Below are 19,791 nucleotides of genomic sequence, written 5' to 3' on the forward strand. Positions count from 1 at the left end.
GCACAAGGTTTTTCTAATCATCAATGAGCCTTTCAACACCATTAGCTAACACAATGTAGCATTAGAACACAGGAGTGATGGTTGCTGGAAATGTTCCTCTGTACCCCTATGGAGATATTACATTAAAAATCAGCCATTTACAGCTGGAACAGTCATTTACCACATTAACAATGTCTAGACTTTTCTTCATTGAAAAAGCTGCTCTTTCCATAAATAAAGACATTTCTAAGTGACCTCAAACTTTTGAATGGTAGTGTAGAGAAAGAGAACTTATGTAGTGTAGAGCAGTTTTACAGGGTTTGAACAGAGTCCTAGGTGAGCTGGTGTGCTCAAGACAGCCGGCTTAAGACTTAATAGATCAGTGGTGGAGACTTACATGTAAGCCTTTTAAGGTAGATAGGCGTTATTTTCTGGGAGAAAAAAAAATCCAAATGTGTAACTTTAATACACAGAAACGAGGAGCTAAATCAGCGACCAGAAATTCGCCGAAAATACAGCAGGAACGACGGGGAGAGCAGAAGATTTTGTTTTGAAAGGCAGCAGGAAGTGGCACAGAATGGGAGTGCCTCGGAGTGCCATAGTGAACGCCTTGATTGCGGTTTTCAGAGGACCAGGTCGTAGACAGGCCCGTTATCTCCGGCTTTCTATCCACTTTGTCCCGGCTGTGCGTCTGTGGAGTCATGGCTCTCCGCCCTCTGTGCGCTTTCTATCTGCTGCTGCTGCTCCAGCTGCTGCCGCTGCAAGGTAAGGCTTTTTTATGGCACACCTCAGCAAACCACATGTTCTGCCTTTTGTGCCGCACTTTGCTGAAGGCCGAGGAACGGTTCACCGGCCTTGGAGACACCGGTATATGTCTGAGAGCAGAGGCCCGTCTATTCCCATCCTTTCTGAATAATGATCCTTTCATCGCACAGATCCGCATGTTATAGACTTTTATCATTACAGTTAAATCCAGTTATTCCACACTGATTCTTGTTGCACCGATTTAACAGATCCTGAGAATAAGCAGCTGTCATAGACCGGGCCATTGCAGATGGTATATTTCCAAAGGTTGGGTTATTGATCTAGGATAATCGTTGGGACAGGTCAGAGAGGAAACACCCAATCATCCCTGTCTGGGTTACAGCTGCACGTGCCATGCTGGAAATGATGTCATGATGGGTGAAGAGTTAATAATTTACCTGCAAAATATAAATAAATACAACTGAAAAGCAGATGATTTGATTAACATTTGCAATCATTTGCACCTAACATTAGCAACACTTTCTAGTCAATGCAGCACTGTGATGCACATTATGCAAATACTATGCAAATTATCAGAAATTTGGCCCAACAAATTTGGAGGAAGGACAGAAATCATGTTTTCAAAAAAAAAAAAAATGAACGTGTTAGGGTTAGTTGGTATTAGGTTGGATATTAATGTGGACAGTACTGTTCTTTGCATAGCTGCTGTGGAGATACAGCGGATGCACCTGTCTGATTTTCACAATCTTGCTATCTGTTAACACTGAGTATACATGCCCAAAGCCCAAATTTGATATCACTATTAGTGGATCTCACAGAAATGCAGGCGAAACTGGAGAAGCTGTTTCTAATATGGATCAGTCACATCAGACCTTACAAGGTCAGCGACAGCCTCCGTACCAGACATCGCATGGGGGCATCTCAGGAAACCGAAGTGAAGCCGCTGTACTGCAGCTGGCTCTTAGAGCTTAGTGCCACTATACAGGGTGGTCCCTAAAGTCTGGACACATAGGCAAAAATACAGATTTGCAAGAAATGAAATTTTGACAACATTTTTTTCAATATGTAAATGTTTTAATATATTGAATTTAATGTAAATTTGATTGTTACTCAAATATATATTTAATATAATAGCCATATTTAATCTGTGGAGGCAAAATAAAAATACAGTTAATGAGATTTTTCATGTGTCCAGGCTTTAGGGACGCCACATACTGTGTGTTAACATATTCTAATGTATAGTATATGAGGACAGGACCGCCTTAAACATTAAAAGATAAAAGCAACTGGTGAGAGGATAAAAGGAAATATTATTACATGTCTCTATGAACACATTTGGGAATTAATTAATGAAAGCATCTGTCTATTTATCCTTGGCACTGAGCAGAAAAGGGGTGGGGGGGCTTGGAAGATGAATGTGAGATGATTTAAGGCTGCATCCTGCCTCCCTGGGAGACGTATGGTATCTACACTACCGTTCAAAAGTTTGGGGTTGCTTACAAATGTCCTTATTTTTAAAAGAAAAGCAATTTTGAAGATGAATGAATGAAGATAACATTAAATGAATCAGAAATACAGTCTAGACATTGTTAATGTGGTAATATCTCCATAGGGGTACAGAGGAACATTTCCAGCAACCATCACTCCTGTGTTCTAATGCTACATTGTGTTAGCTAATGGTGCTGAAAAGCTAATTGATGATTAGAAAACCCTTGTGCAATTATGTTAGCATATGAATAAAAGTGTGAGTTTTCATGGAAAACATGAAATTGCCTGGGTGACCCCAAACTTTTAAACAGTAGTATACACATACATATTTTCAATTCAATTCAATTTATTTATTTAGCGCCAATGACAGTTCAAATTGTCTCAAGACGCTTTACAGAACGGATATGCCTGAAATATGGTGAATATACCTAACCATCCCTTAAATGGGTACATTGCATTAAGCATTGCACTGTAGACAGTTTGAAACGATTAAAGTCATCAATGCAACATTACTGCAGCAAAATTTGACCTATATATATTCTACAACTTGCCCACAAGCAATTTCCTCAGACATTTGAGTGTGTTATTGCGGCTGCTAATGCAGTTTGGAGTCTGTACCCTACAACAGAGATGAGGCTGCAGAGTTCTAGTAAGCTCACTTCTCTTAACTAAGATTGAGGACATTCTTCAAACTTAAGACCAATTTCAAATTGCAATTTGAAACAGTACATTTTTTTTCCCCGTCTGACCCACGATTAAAACTGTCATGTCAATGGTTTTACAAATTCATGCTGCCCTCCTAGTATGCCACATTTAATCATGTGGTAATGCTGCATCAGATGTTCTGTTACAGTGTTTGTGCTCCCTGGCAGATTTGATGTTTTTGGATGTTTGCAGTCCTCAATAATGGCTTCTTAGCAACTATTCTTTCCATTAAGCCTTGTTCCTTCAGTTGTTTGGTTTTGGTTATCCTAGAGACTTTCTCAGATTCTGAGCTAGAAGTATTAATCTCTGCCTGAAGATCAGCAGTGGTCTTCCTTCTGTCTCTAGTACTTAAGATCTTGAGGTTCCTGGCATCTGCTTCAGTTAGCTTTCATTTCCAGCCTCTTCCTTGGTGCATTTTGTGAGCACCAGTCTCTGTTTTTTGTAAAACAGTAAATCTGAAAATTCATGAATAACAACAGTAATTGTATTTTAGCATTAAAGATCTAATTTTATCAAAAGAGCTTGCACATACTGGCGGATTAACCATTACAGAAACATCAAAAATATTTTGATAATCAGCAATCCTGTCAATTTAAGGCAGCAGTGGGAAACACCTTTCAGTGGGTAGCGGTCTCATAAATTTGTTCAGCACTGTACATTTCAAAAAGAAATAATGTATTTATACTGCACTCATTTATTTGACAGCTGTAGTTACTGGATGCTTTTTAGGGTAAGGTATTTTGTTTAAAATACATGCCAATCACACAACACATTGTTGAAGATAAATCAGGAGTTTCCTGTCTTTTTCCTGTCTGTTTGTTTGAGGCCCCTTGTCATGTATCAGGTGTCTGTAAATCGAAAAGACATTTCCTCCCTGAGCTTCTCAGTTGAGTCCATTCAATAGCAGTTAGAGGTCAAATGATTCAATACTTCACAAAAGAGAAAAACTTAAAAGTAACAAAGGACCTCTGGAAAAATGTTGCTAGTTCTAACTAGCTGTGCTTTTTCTGCCTTAATTGTCTTCTTTTGTACTGTATCAGTTTAAATGAATGTTTATTCTTTATTTTTCTAAATATTTTATGTGGATATTGTAGGAATAGCAATTGAATAAACTGTCTCTATGGAATGAAGATATTTTGTTGTTTGGAATGGGGGATTACCATAAAACAAGCTGCAAATTGCTTGTCACTGAGGTTAGCTCATTTTTGTTTGCCTGTGTGGCTGTATCTTTCCTGCTTAATAATCTGTACACTGCAGTCCAGACAAACAAACAGAGGGGAGGATTAGAGCATTGTTGGCACAGTTTGACCCCGGGGCAGGCTTTTGTGTCTTTGTGTCACCAGCTGAGCCTGGACAGCTGAGCACTAAAATGGTCATATTTGTAGACGCTTTGATCAGACATGAGATTGAGCTTTAAAGCACTGATACAGTATGTCCGTCTCTGTGCCACAGTCCTTTCCCAGGGGGACTTCGACCTGGGGGATGCTCTGGATGACAAGACACCACGTAAGTACAGTGAAACACCACTCGCCTTTTTCCTCCCACAGTCCAAACACAAGGTGAACTTGGGACCCTGTTTGAGATATGCATCTTTTTATGTTAATTTGATGGTATCTTAACATGCTCGTCTCAAGTCTGAATAAACATGGATCACTTAAAAGTCATATTAGAGAATTCTGTTGAGATCAGCTCTTTGAACTTGACAGAATTAGTGGAACTACTTTATCAGGGCCTATAGCATGGAGCCTTCTCTCAGCTTGCAGTTAAAACATTGTTTTCTGTGTAATTTGGAAATGTTACATTATTGTTATATAATTAATGCATAAACTGATGCTATAGAAAGACTGTAAACCTGAAATGATTAGAGTCTCTGGCTGTGGGACTTTTAATGATGCCCTGCAGACTCGGAGTCTCGCCTACTCCATCGTAATATAGGAGCGTGAACTCCTTCTCCTTGGTCCTACTACTAGACCTGTCTATTGCATTTGACAGTGAACCAGCTGATGCATGTCACAGGCTCTGCACTCTCTGTTTGGTGGACCACTCCTCTGACATGACCGCTGTAGCTGATCCAGATTGCTGCTGCCACTTCTGGAATCCACACTGCACAGTGGCGCTTTGTTACTCACATCCAGGTCTAAATGCTCCTGCTGGTCTACAGGAACAGCAAGGAAGCTGGACCTTTCTGCCTCAGCAACAGTAAAATGGTACACCCATTGTGGTCACTTATCTTGGTCGGACTTCTCCCTTTTGGATCCACAGTGGTGCGATGAGCTGTCCACTGAAGTCAGGACCGAAGAGGCAACAGATCTTACTAACGCTTTTATTAAACTTTCAGTAGTTGTGCTCTGTGATTTCAGTCATTTGTTTCAAAGGGATACACTCCCAATTTTACTGACATCTAACTGTGGCTTTGATGTAGTGTCAAAGCGCGTATTAGAATTTACATCTTATTCTCCATTGATTACTTAATATATACAAAATATAATATGTAATTATTCTCTCATTTTACATCAGCAACTGCTACACCAAAGCCAGCAGCACCAGGAGGAGAAGCCGGAGGAGGTAAGAACCACATAGCAGCTACTGTTACAACAACCCATTTAAACTGTGTTCTGTAACCTATAGTATAGAGAAATTACAGGAGTGCTGCAGGTGTCTTTCAGACCTCAGGTGCTTGTGGAAGTTACCACTGATTTAGGAAAGCATAAAAATTAAAACGAAATGTCATAAGAAACCCAGGTCCAAGTGCTCAAAGTGTGTTTGAAAGGTAAAAGGCCTTTATTTTAGTGAGCCAGTGACATTAAACAGACAAATGTGTGTGGGCTTGTGCCTTCCTCAGGGTATGGAGACACAAACAAATACAGGAAATCATGGTCAATATAATTTGGCTTTTTTGACAAGAGTTTGCAAAAAAAAAAAAAAACGTCTTTAAAATCAAAGTGAACACAGATTTTTATATAATCATGTGCAATCACAGCACTGAGTCTGTGTGGATACGTCTCAGTCAGCCTTGTATAGCTGGACACTCCAATTATTTTCTGTTTTTCCTTGCAAAACAGCTCAAGCTCTGTCAGGTTGCTCGGGGAACGGGAGTGAACAGCTCTTTTCAAGTCCAGCCACAAATTCTCAATTGGACTGAGTTCTGGGCTTTGACTTGACCACTCCAGAACATTCACCTTGTTGTCTTTGAACCATTTCTGTTGAGCTTTTGCTGTTTGCTTGGGGTCATTGTCTTGCTAGGAAATAAATCTTCTCCCAAGTCATAGTTCTCTTGCAGACTGAGTCAGATTATCCTCCAGGATTTGTCAATATTTTTCAGCATTCATGTTCCCCTCCACCTTTGCAAGCCTTCCAGGCCCTGCTGCTGAGAAGCATCCCCATAGCATCCCCCATATAATGATGCTTCATGGTGGAGATGGTGAGTTTGTTGTTATGTGCAGTGTTTGGTGTTCGCCAAACATAGCGTCTAGTCTGATGGTCAAAAAGCTCAGTTTTTGTCTCATTAGACCAAAGAACCTTCTTCAAAGTGATCTTGGAGTCTCCCACATGATTTTGGGTGATTTCCAGGTGAGATTTCAACAGTAGCCTTTTCCTTGCCACTCTTCCCTACATCTTCGACTGGTGAAGAACCGGGCAACAGTTGTTGTATGTAGAGTCTCTCCCATCTGAGCCACTGAAGCTTTTAACTCCTTCAGAGGGTCATAGTGTCTTGGTGGCTTCCCTCACCAGTCAACTTCTTGCCCAAGACCAACTCTAGGCAGATTTAAACAAGCGCCATACCCCTTCCATTTCCTGATGGATTTAACTGAACTCCGTGGGATGTCCAGTGAGTTAGAAATCTTTTTCTAGTCGTCTCCTGACTTATACTTTTCAAAGATCTTTGCACTGAGCTGCCTGGATTGTTCTTTTGTCTTCATGTTGCAAATGTAGCAGGAATATTGATGAACCAGAGACTGGACCTTCCAGATGTAGGTGTCCTTTATACTACAATCACTAAACCCCCATAAGCTGCACTCAGGTGATCCCATTTCACTAATTGTGACACTGTTTGCGTCAACCAGCTGGAGCTCTGTTGAATTAGGTTAGTCACATTTAAAGGGGGTGAATATTTATGCAATCATTTACTTTATGTATTTTTAACTAATTGACATGATTTTGTACAAATTCTGTTTTCACTTTGATATTAAAGAAGTTTTTTATTGCAATTTCATGTCAAAAAAGCCAAATTATATTAATAATTAATTAATTTCATATATAAAAACAACAAAAGGGTGAAACATCCAAATGGGTGAATACTTTTTATAGGCATTGTATCCTGTAGTTGATGTCAGATTTTACCATAATCTTACAGTAGTTGAAATCAATGGACTGAGAATGTGGGGTTGATATCTTGTCTGTGTGAAATGGCGTTTACATGTCAGTAGAGGCGTTTTTGAAATTCTGATCAGGAATCAGGAATCAGAATCATATGCATCTCAAATTCTGGATTTGCCCAAAGGTGATATTTTAATGAGACATGGAGGATGAAAACTGTTTGCATGCAGCAACATTTTTCGGTTAGTTCTTCAAGTATATTTGATCGTCTTTTCAACACCATAGGCCCAGAAAATTAATTAAATTTACGTTCTCCTTCCATTGCAGCATAAGGTCACCTGTTCCTGGAAATGTTTTAGATTAGGTTTTAGAGAAATGTTTCTCATGCATTTCCAGCTCAGCAAACTTTGTCAGAATCTGGGTGTTTAAATATTTGATGTTTAAAGATTAAAATAAAACCTTGATGTAGATGCAACAGTGTCTCTGTTCTCTGCAGATCCTATTCTGGATTTGCTTGACTTTGATGATGCCACAATCGCTACCAAAGCCCCACCCAAGGTTGTTCCTAAGGTCCCCACAAGCACCAAGGCCCCAGCCAAGCCCAAACCCAAACCAGGTGAGAGAATGCATCCCCCTAAAGGTTCGTTACCTGCTCTTCTCTCGAGGCCTGCACCTCAGCTGCACAGAGAACCAGGTTTGATGCAGCATTACTTTAAAATGAGGTCTTCATCTCTAATTTGACCTCATTTATGTTGTTGAGTTCTGTTTTCTGACCAGTTTCTCTTTTAATTTACTTTCTTAACTTTTGCCTTATTACAGTCAGGATTATGCACAATTTACCAGCTCTGATTTCATCAGTACAACGGTCTTATGAACCGTTCTGATTAGCATTACAGGGAGATCTATGGAATATCATTCACTGAGCTCCTCAGAAATCAAACTCGTCATTATGAATTGAAACTGTCAGGAAGTTAAGTTCAGACATACCTTATTTTGAACACATAGTGGGAATTGTGTTAAAACTTAACATAAATAGTTTGCAACATACGACGTAGAGTAAGGTAGCTAATCATGAACAGCAGACTTACGACTGCAACTTTTTGATTTTATATCACAGACATGAGGTGAGGCTAGTGCAGGACTGGGACTGGAGACAAATCTGCTTCATTTGTATCTGGTTTAGTTTTTCTCAGTTGTTATTACCCTCTCTGTATGCACTAATGTTTGTTTTTTTAACTCCTGATTTTGCCTTCATTTTGCAGTAACATTGATCATAGACCTTTTGACCCTTACAGCTTCTGATGACTTTGACCTGGCTGATGCCTTGGACCCCAACAATGACATTGGTGGCAAGGATAAGAACAAGGGGCAGGGAGGTGGGTGGGAGTGTCTCCCATAGGGTTCACAAAATTAGTAAATCATCACTCTTAAGTCTGTTGACTTCATAAGGATTTTCTATGCAATTAAAGCCCCATGTGTCGAATTAGAAAAAATAAAAATGAAAAACACTGACAGACAGTAGTGCAGCCAAGCAAAGACATATTATTTAATGATTAGTTACTCTAATCTCCTTAATATTCTGCACATAGGGCCTTTAATGAGTGACAAATCATTATTTCTGATTTATTGTTGATGCACAGTTTGCCTGTGGCTTTGGTTTGATCATGTCTGAGTTTTGATACCAGTTTACAAGAAACCCTCATCATTGTAAATTGTACCTCTATACTTTACCCTAAGTCTACCCACACATCTACAATGGATATGTTCTTTTTCTGCAATCTCTTAGATTAGGATTCTTCCAAGCCACCCATGTCTCCACTGTACACATCCATCCATCCATCCATCCATCCATCCATCCATCCATCCATCCATCCATCCATCCATCCATCCATCCATCCATTATCTATAAGCTGGAGAACCTGGAGAAAACCCATGCATGCAGGGAGAACATGCAAACTCTAGGCAGAACCAAACCAGGGATCTTCTAGCTGTAAGGCGATGGTGCTAACCACTGCGCCCACTGAGAAGTCCCAGCTGCAGACATGTGATCAGCAAAACAGTGGCTTTTCTACTGTTTAGTCGTTTAGTCACAGAAACTGATTCTGAAGAAGAATGATATGGAAAGCCGCCTTTGCAAGTGACAGGTTTGATTCCTTAGGTTTGTTATGAAACCTCAGTACCCTGCAGTTTCAGGGTAGGAATACTCAGCCATGGTTGCCTATTAATGAGAAAATGAATTTTTTATTTTTAAAGAGAAAAAAAGAGGATGGAATAGGCGAGACATAAAGTGTGTTTTAAGAATGTATTCAAAAACCTGAAAAAAGACTCATGCTATAATTGTACGATTCTTGTTTCTCACATCACTGCAAACTTCCACAGCTGCAGCACATACAGCTCATGTGGACCAAAAAGAACTGTACAGGGTCACAGTAGATCCACCCCCAGCATAGTTGTGTGATACTAGACCAGACTGCAGTACAGAATGGAAATACAGCGTCAGTTAGAGGACAGAAAGACTGCTTTATCGTCTTCAACACACAGTGTGTTAAAAGAAGTGCTACAGAAGAACTGCAGTAAATGACACTCCCAAGTCTGTTCTCCTAAAGAGAGGAAGCTCATTGTTGTCCACTGTCTCTCATCACCACACAACCCACCACCCCCTACTCTGCTGACAGAAAAACACTGTCTTCTGCTTCACATGTTATTTGTGGTAGGGTTTTTTGAGTCTATTGGCTAAAGACAAAAAATTGCTTCATAGTTTTTATGAATTTATTTCAGTCACTGCATGTTTTCAGTCATTTTCTATATTTTCTGCTGAGTTAGTTTTTTGTTTGTTTGTTTCTTTAATCCAATAGTCGCACCTATGTTGATATCTCAAGTGATCTTGAGTCTGTGGGCCAGGACAATATATTGGTGAATATCTTTGGTGTGATGATTATTGTTGTCTTCTCCTAGGTGGATTTTCTGACAGTGATCTCATTGATGTGAGTAAAGATGACACCTACAAACCTGATAAAGGCAAAGGTAACATGACTCTCTAAAGATAGTACATGAAAAGTATTTAACTCCTCACTGTGGAAAAGATCAAATGTGAACACTCTATTTCCACAGGGGGGCGACCAAGTGGTGACAAAGATCAGATTAACCAGTATGATGACAACAGTGGTGGGTTTTCTGTGTCTTTGCTGTTTTTTTCATATGCATACATGTCTGTTTGGCTGCCTCAGCTTAATGTGTGTATGGATCTGTGTGTGTGTGTGCATTTTCAGAGACTACAGCAGAGGTGGGCACCATTGCAGGGATTGTTAGTGCGGTTGCCATGGCACTGGTGGGCGCAATCAGCAGCTACATCTCCTACCAGAAGAAGAAGTTCTGCTTCAGTATACAGCGTAAGGCTTTTACAATGCAGTCATGTATTTTAGAGGGGCCAGTCCCTCAAGCATATTGTCCTCAGCAATGTATGACTACGCTTTTTTTTATTTTTTTATTTAGAAATGCAGCATTTGTTTATTTATTAGTTATTGATGACCAGAAATCACAGCAATATAAAATGTTGCCATTTAATATAGATGTACCCACAAACAGAATGACCTTGCACTGAGCACAGGCATGATGCATGTGTATGTTATGTACGGATAATGAATCAAGTGACCAATCGGGCGGCGGGAATTGATGGGATTCGGAAACACCCTCACAATTTGGTCAGTTGTTCCTTGTGTCATTTCCGACAGATAAATCCTGATACGTCCACAACGGTCGATTTGTAGTAGGATTGCAATCATGTGATCGTCAGCAGTCAGCTGACGTCGTGTTTACTTGCTGTCATAGTTACACTGACACCATGCCGCTATCTTGCAATGATACAGAAATCTTTTACAAATCCGTAGATCCAGACTATAAGCCGCATCACTGCCTAAATATAATCACTTGGTCCTTGTGTCGTTTCTGACCTTCCCTGAAAATTTCATCCAAATCCATTAGTCTGTTTTTGAGTAATGTTGCGAACAGACAGACAGACAGACAAACGTACATCGATCACTACAAAACTCCGCCGCATTCCAGCTGATATTTAGTTGTGAATTACATGAGTATTTGCTTCAAAACAGTGTTCTCCGTCATTCGTTGTTAATTATATTAATTATACAAAAACTCACCATTGTAAAACCAGTAGTACACTGTATTACAGGTATTTGCAACAGACATAGTAATAACAGGGCTGCAGTTAATAATTGGGTTATTCAGTCTCAAATAATCAGCTGCCTTCTGCTTGACCATCTCTGACTTGTTTGAACTTTTTAATCGTAAACTAGAGATATCTGTGAGTTTTTGATGGATCTATCATATATCTTCCAGGTTAAGGTTATGCCTGTGCTTCTGACTTGTTTATACTGAGTGGCTGTTCTGCTGTGTTGTGACAGAGAGCCTGAACACTGACATGGTGAAAGCTGACAACCCTGACACAGTGGTGGCAACAGAACCACAAGGTACACACACACTGCTGCTACACTCCACTCACATCTACTTCATGTGCATTTCCATTCTTATCTATTTTTTTTTTTGCTAAAAGAAACAGTTTTTTTCGACTTATGGAACTGATAGTACGTGTGGAAGAAACTGATTAGAGTTTTTGAAGGCAGTTATCAGGTGATGGGGATCAGTTGGGAAAATGTAGTTCATACACTTGTAGAGATTGTTTTTAGAACATCTTTTCACCCACATACAGTTAGAAATCTACCGACTTTATGACTGTTTTTGTAATATCTGATGGAGGTGACGTGTGCTTTTGTCTCTGCAGTCCAACAGACTCTCTTGGAGCCGCCCAATGCTGAGCCTCCTACTGAAGAGAATGCTGTGTAACACACACATGAAGGTCCTCCCCCCCACAACTCATCCCTATGTATACACACGCACAAAACACGCATACACCCACAAACACACACACACAAACACTCTCACAGCCATGCTACAGGCCAGACTGTTGTGTAGCATGTCATGTTGATCCTGTAGTTTGTGCTGCAGAAGCTGAGATTTCTAGTCCTTCTACGCTGAATGTGGTTTTTATTCTCTTGCCAGTTATGGAATTTTGACAAATGTATGTGTACATAGTAATTTATTGTTTTGACACCACTAACAATGTTAGCTTCAGTTATCTGTGGGCTGAAGCTGCAGTGGCATCATATCCAGACACAGCGTGAACAGTGGGGGAAGAATACAGAAAGAAGTTCTACAATTCTACAGTTTCGTTTAGCAGACTCTTTTATCCAAAGCGATGTACATCTGAGAGTAGATACAACACAAGCAAGGATCTAGTTGATCTTATTGTATTGTGTGGGTGAGAGAAACTCATCTGGGCATCTGTCAGTATGTGCCAAGCTGCTCTGAGTTCACGGAGATTTAGTCACTGTACATTGAACTAGGTGGATTACTTACTGACTAGATAACGTTTGGGATACTGATGAATAAATTACTTGCAGCCTGATTTTAAAAAGAGACAGAAAAGTTTGTATTTTGTGCAGCTAAACTTTCAGTGAACCAGAGTATGCTGTGATGCATACCATTGTATTTTTATTTTCTTGTAATTGTGTTTGTTTTCTGTGAATGAAAGATGTGAATTTTAATCAGGAATATCTCATGCCTTTACTTGTTACGGAACACAGTGGCTTTCAGTTTTACTTTTTCTTTTGACAGATAATTGATCTTCTGTCATAAATCAAAGCATTTACTTTTGTTGATGACCACTGAAGTAAATCAGATCTAAACTGGAACAACCCTTCTCAAAATTAAGGAATGGAGATCTGTATTTTCCCTCCACTGTGGTGCTGAATTTGAATGAGAGACATTTAACAAGGCCCTTGTCATAGCCCTGTAGCAACTGATTGCTTTGTTAAATGTTGTGATCACATAGAAAGGATTCACTACAGGGGTCAGCTCCTAGAACTGGAAAGCTAATACACATAGAGACTAACTAATCCTACAAAATGTGACATTTTTATTTAATTTATTGCATTTTCAGTTTGCTATGAGCACATCATAATCACTGACTACTATAGTAATGTTACATACATTAATAATTCAGGGTCAATGAAGTATCTAAACACGCTTAATTACAGTTTGACCCACTTGGTTCATGTATTGTATGGGCTTCACTGTTATCTGAGAAAGTTCATTAGTAAGTAATGTGCGTAGTCATGAATTGGAGTTACTGCATGTAACTACTGTTTATATCATTTGATGGTTACATCATTAGTTGCTGCATGTACGTCCATGTAGGTCCATCTACTTCCTCCTCACGTACAAAGTTGCCTTATTCAGATTTGGATCTTTTTTGCAGTGAGGAAAATAAGGCATCTGAACATTTCTGTCTACAAACTGCGTGCGACTTTTTATAGTGTAAATAACTTAATATTTCAAATAGTTTTTGTTTCAACTAGCCTTTAGTTAATTACAATGCCTAGTGAGTGGAGCCTGGAGGAGATTGGTTGTTCAAAATGGGGATGTGAAACTCCCAGTGAACCACCCATCATGTTCTTTGTAAAGGACTGAGTGGTTGACACAATAGCAATTTAGGTTCAAAAGAAAAGCTGAAGTTCAGAAGTTTGAACATAGTGCCAAATATGGAACATCAGATAAGCACTCACTGCACTTGATGTAAGAAATTGAAGCTAGCTACATCAGTTCCACTGCAGTTTAAGCTTAAAAATGCACAGCGCGTGCGTTCTCCGTTAATCTGAAAGGGATTTTCTTCAGTGGAAAAAGAGGAAATGTCAGCACTTTGTTCCGGGAAAAAAGTTGACTGCGATGAGATTCGTGGACAGGCAGAAAATGTTGAAGATGCTACATAATAGCAAATATTGTTTGCGCTCTGTTTTCTTGTGTTAGCAGTAGTGTGTGTGCAGAAACACAACTCTGAAGTGACCTTTTTCCCATGGCGGCCATTTTGACCTGACATCATTGTGATGACTTGTTTTGGGAACAGCGGTACAAAAACATAAACTAAGCAGACTGATCAGAATGTGAAGCTATTAGATGAAACCTTGTAGGAATCCAAAGCATAAACTGATAAAGATAAGTTCAAAATCATCCAAGTATCCTGTGAGTTACACTGTTACATCTGGCTTTAGTGCCTTCTGAGTATCCATGAGGCTTAACAAACATAATAAATGCATTCTCTCCCTCAAAACATACACAAGACTATATAGTTTTATGTTCTTGGTGCTTTACTGTCACCAGCTATCTGTCATTAGAACAATGTGAAAGCATTCCTGGGAATGTGTAGCATGTAACCAGTATGCCTAACACCTTTGAAGCTGTTACTCTACAGAGTGCCTTTAACCTCATTACTGTCCTGAAACAGGAGACATCAATACCAATTGTCATATGTGACGCCAATGTTCAGCCCAGAGACCCTGTGTTTTGTTTTTCAGGGTTGATATTGTGTTGTCACAGCCTGCTACACTGGATATTACTGTCTGCCACAGAATCATCGAAGAAGCTGATACGGATTTGTAACAGTTTTCCAGCCTCACTTCTTCCTAAACAAACTAGATGATATGTTTCGTTGTCCACATGCACTACCATTGAAAAGTTTGGGATCACTTGTCCTTATTTTTGAAAGCAAAGCAGTTTTTTTTTTTTATGAAGATAACATTAAATGAATCAGAAATACAGTCCAGACATTCTTAATGTGGTAAATGACTGTTCTAGCTGGAAATGGCTGATTTTTAATGGAGGCCCATTTCCAGCAACCATCACTCCTGTGTTCTAATGCTACATTGTGTTAGCTAATGGTGTTGAAAGGCTCATTGATGATTAGAAAACCCTTGTGCAATTATTTTAACACATGAAAAAAAGTGAGAGTTTTCATGGAAAACATGAAATTGTCCGGGTGACCCCAAACTTATGAACGGTACTGTATGTCTACACACAAAAATATTCATACCTGGTGAAAGTTATGTTCTTTTTGGCTGTGTCCCCTAATCAGCGTATCAGAAAGGGAGTTTCAGATGCAGTTAAACACTAGATAGTGTTCAAAATGGATGCCATGGGAATAGGATTTACAAAAGTAGAAAGAAGATGTATTGATGAGATAAGCAATGGATGTTTGAAGTCACAGAGGAGTGACTAACTGCCACACAGAACATTGTAGTTCAGATAATCTGCATTTTAAAAAGGTAGGAGTGCTTTAGCTGTGTAGATAATTTTAGCAGCCATAGGTAGCTTTAGGTTTGAAATAGTGTCCTAACAAATACTTTTGGAAAGTTGTGATGGTTGTACTGTGAGCAGTTCTGTGTTTATACTAGTAGAAGACTCTGAGAGCATATTTATGCTCCATGTTAGACTTAAGTCTTTAGTGTGTGTGTTTACACTCTTCGCCTGCTCTTTTTACACTTTGTACCTGAAATGAATTTTCCTAATAACATAGCTGAACTTTTGTAGATAGTTACTGCTTCCTCGTGAGTGAGCTTGTTGTGTTTTTCTTCACACTTCTTGAGTCTTGTGTGTTCTTACATGAGAAAGCTTTAACTGGGAGACCTGGGCTGCATCGGAAAACCATTCACTGTTTTCTATACTGTCTGATATTTAGATTGTTTTATAGCGCTGCTCAAGATCTAAAGTGAGGATTTAAATTATCCCACAATGCAGCATGAAAAATAGTGACTAAAGTTGTCGTGTTTTGTGGTCGAGGGTGGCACTGGCAAAGTCAACAAAAGACGACTGTTTCATTTGTAAAGGTGGTTGTGTGGAAGTTAACAGAATGTACTCACTACATTACTTTTTCATTCAGGCTGTAGTTGAATATTTCTGAGCTTTCTGAAAAAGTTTTCCAATTAGAATATGCACCCACTGCATGCATGTCTGCAAAACCCTTTTTTTAATGTGAGAGTTTCGGTTCTGGCCTTTCTTTTAAACTGTTCTTTGAAAAACAGACCAACAACCACCTATGCATAAATGTGAAACGTGCGACCATAACTGGTTAGCAACTACCATTATGGATTATACTGGACTGAGTAGTGTCTGACAGAATAGTCTGTATCGACACAGGAGAAAATGTGTGAAGGACTTTGGATGTTAGCTCTTGACTTTAATGTGTATAAATCTCTGTTTTTATATTTTGTCCTTAAATATGTGTAATACTGAATGAGTATGTGTTGTATGAACTGTAATAGTGTTGGACAGTACAGTCATCCAGCTGTGCTTGTGGTCTATGGGAAGTTTGGGTTACATATCTGACAGGTTGCGGCATAGTTCTACACAAATACTACACTTTGCTCTCCTCCATGTTGTCTTGGAGAAGCAGACTCTTCTATCCACAATTCTTTTGTCCACTCTTTTACTCACAGTCCTTGAACACTCCAGCTGCTGCAGCACAACATGCCACAGCAGCCGGTTGCACAAAGATAGACAAATATGGTGAATACAGACACTGTGCTCATCATTAACACAAAGCTGTGTATGTATTTTGAGTGTGAAGCAGCACAACTTTGCTGAACATTTAATTTCTAAAGCCAAGGTACAACCTCAAGGTCCATTCATGGTGCCACCTTAACCTCGAAGTCATAGTAGCACCCCGGCTTCTGCTCTTAAAATGAAACAAATGCTGGGTATAAATCTTGAAAAAAAAAAAACTGTCATATGTGTGAAGACCTCAGAGGGTAGACCTCTGTTATCATAAATATAAAAGCTGGGATAGTCAGTATTTTTTTGGATTCACTGGACACATATTCTATACTAACCTTTCTACATGTAGTAATTGAAGTGGTATGAAAGGAGCTCCTTTTTCAGCCTTCGGAAAATCTACATTTCTGTCCATGGCTGTGAGGTTCACATGTATATGGGCAGACAGATCTTTGTGCAACCAGTTGTCAATCCTGTAACATCCCATTCAGATGAGAGAATGATAAACCAGTGTTGCCTCTCAGTTTCTTAGGGGTCTTATATCATTTTCTAAAAGCGATCCAGCATGTTGAACTAGCCCACTGTGTTGTGTTCAGGGACTCTGGGTGGTGGGAGTTGCTGTTAAATTGATGAGTTCACCTTGTAAGACTCATGCATGGATAATCTCTCTGCCCTATCAGCTGTAATTCAAATGGTGCTTTTCTCTTTGCCTTATTGTACCCTGCACAGTCCCACAGGGACGCGCCACAGTATTCATCTAACACACCGTAGCTGCAGCTGAGCAGCAGCAGCAGCCACTGCCTTCATCTTCTATGATGCCCAGAGGACACAACGCTGTGGCTGTTTGATCATGCTCAGGCTGCTGAGAGCTGAACTTCACTCACATCAAACACAAAATAACAAAACTTTCTGTTGACTGAATGTATTCAATATCTTCATGTTTTATAGCAAAAACATTTGGCTTGTAGCAAAAACTCTAATCCACCAAAGACGTAGTGCTGATTGTGATTGACTTTGCCTTTATTTTATTGGAAATGAAAGAAAATAATACTGGAGAAAAAGCATTGGGTCTGTGCTTGAATCTGAATGTAACGCAGATGACCTCAAGTGCAACATTTGAATTAGTTTGATCACTAGGATGAGAGTGAGGAGTAGAGTGTATGTGGACGTAAAGGGTCTGTTTTATAACAAGTCAAGAAAGTAAAGATGCACCTGATATGATACGTGTGTAGCTGTGTGCTCACTTCAGTACACAATGTGTGAATGACTGCGCTACTGTTGGTACTGAGGATGGTGATGCTGTTTTAAGGTTCTATGTGGAACACTGCACTTACCAGACTGTACTGATCATACAGACAGTAGATACCATATTATGACCATCAGTACAATCTAAAGCTGCTACACAGCTGAATGGCCTACCAGCAGAATGTAGCTAATTTAATGCTACGTCATGTAGCAGTTACACCCTACTGCGGTTTACATCCTTGTGAATGGTTTGGTGTTGGGTGGCTGAAGACCCTGGGGAGGTGTTTACATTAGGGGCTTGGAGCACATCAACCATGTGTGGTTGTTAAGGACACTGTAGAGGTGGATATTAGGCTGCAGGGGTGTTGCTTTGTTTTGTGCCATTTAGGGAACAATGGACTAAGGATGGGCTGAGGACGCTTTTAAAAATCCCTAGCTGTATATCTTCTGAACCTTTTGAATGGAGCACATTCAAGGAAATGATTGGATAATAGGATTTCTGATTTAAACACAACAGCAAGATATCAGCAAACCCAGATATTTTCATTAAAGCTAGTTGCATTTAAAACATTGGATTCACTGTGTCACAAGTGCTTCTCTGCAGGATGCATAAAAAGTTGAAACCATGACCAGAGATCAAATGAGATGCTGACCATATTAAAAGCTCGGGAAGGTTTTTACATTTATGATTCTACTCTTCCCTCTCAAACAGCAGATTAAAGACATTCTAAAACCGCATGTTCAAGTTGTACGAAAACGTTCCTTCTGTCCCGAATAAGCTTCAGTTGTGCGGGTTTGGGCTCAATTACTTGCTGCCATGACTGAAGTTTCAGAAGAACTGTCAGGCAGTTTTGAGGTACTGAAAATCCTTGCTTCTGTCAAATCATTAACAGTAAAATGCGACTTTCACCATGAACAAAAGTGCTGTCAAACTGGCCAAAAAACATGTTTAGTAATTTCTGCTGAAGCAAAGAAACAGTTGTTGCTGTTTTTGCTCATGCTTCAATTGGTCTTTCAAAATGTGTCTGCCTTTTTTTCCCACAATAAAATATCAATTTTCACAATCAATTGCTGAATGTTGATCAAATAATTTTACCATTGGATCTTTTAATCAATTTTAAGATATTTGTTGACAGCCCTATTGTTCAAAGCACAGAAGCCTGGATCTATTTTTCTCAAGGAATGATTGCACTAAACCAGCCTGATTTGTACATAATAACACCATGGTATCCAGACTGCATGGGATCTGCACTTATGTGGCAACTTGTCCACAGTGTGTCCACAGTGAAGACACAGTGTGTCCACAGTGAAGACACAGTGTGTCCACAGTGAAGACACAGTGTGTCCACAGTGAAGACACAGTGTGTCCACAGTGAAGACACAGTGTGTCCACAGTGAAGACACAGTGTGTCCACAGTGGCATCACCCCGTCATGCTGCTGCGCTGCCTGTTCTGTCCCTCCAGTGCTGGTCACTGTGTCATGCAAAGTCAGACAAAATCCTGCAGCCTCACTTTATGATTCAGAAACAGGTTCTGGTAAACAAGAACAGCCACATCTTGTTCCCAGTACAGAGCCCAGCAGAACTAAAACCTCACAGAAATGAGGGCTGCCTTTGTAAGGTCATCCACCACATGTACTCACACTTCTACAGTATACTGCTCTGATACACATACGCACTTTGATGCATGCTTTTGTCTACATACTGTATTATAATTACTTGCACGTGTTGAACTGTGTGTCTTTCAGACAACTGGATGTTGGACACTCCTTTGAAGTCTAATAGTGAACTCTGCTTTCTCTCTTATTCCACTATGCTAACTTTGACAATATGTTACAGGTATCATTATATGAACCAATAAAATAAACAATTTCAAAAGACAAGGAAGACACTGGAC

General features: G+C 39.6%; 1 protein-coding gene across 2 annotated transcripts; it reads left to right on the top strand.

The window, feature by feature from the left end:
* The first annotated feature begins 570 nt into the window (after positions 1-570).
* Positions 571-19,790, top strand: cd99l2 (CD99 molecule-like 2). Of its 2 annotated transcripts, XM_023263617.3 has the most exons (10): positions 572-744; positions 4,390-4,443; positions 5,455-5,502; positions 7,751-7,870; positions 8,550-8,630; positions 10,210-10,278; positions 10,366-10,419; positions 10,524-10,643; positions 11,673-11,738; positions 12,050-19,790. In XM_023263617.3, exons 1-10 carry the CDS (start codon positions 681-683, stop codon positions 12,109-12,111), a joined length of 738 nt encoding a protein of 245 aa, XP_023119385.1. In that variant the 5' UTR covers positions 572-680; the 3' UTR covers positions 12,112-19,790. The 2 variants fall into 2 exon arrangements, with proteins under 2 accessions (XP_023119386.1, XP_023119385.1); XM_023263618.3 differs by lacking the exon at positions 8,550-8,630 and having other exon boundaries at positions 571-744.
* Position 19,791: the final 1 nt, after the last annotated feature.

The sequence above is a fragment of the Amphiprion ocellaris genome, chromosome 23 (assembly GCF_022539595.1).
Source record: "Amphiprion ocellaris isolate individual 3 ecotype Okinawa chromosome 23, ASM2253959v1, whole genome shotgun sequence".
Taxonomy (NCBI): domain Eukaryota; kingdom Metazoa; phylum Chordata; class Actinopteri; family Pomacentridae; genus Amphiprion; species Amphiprion ocellaris.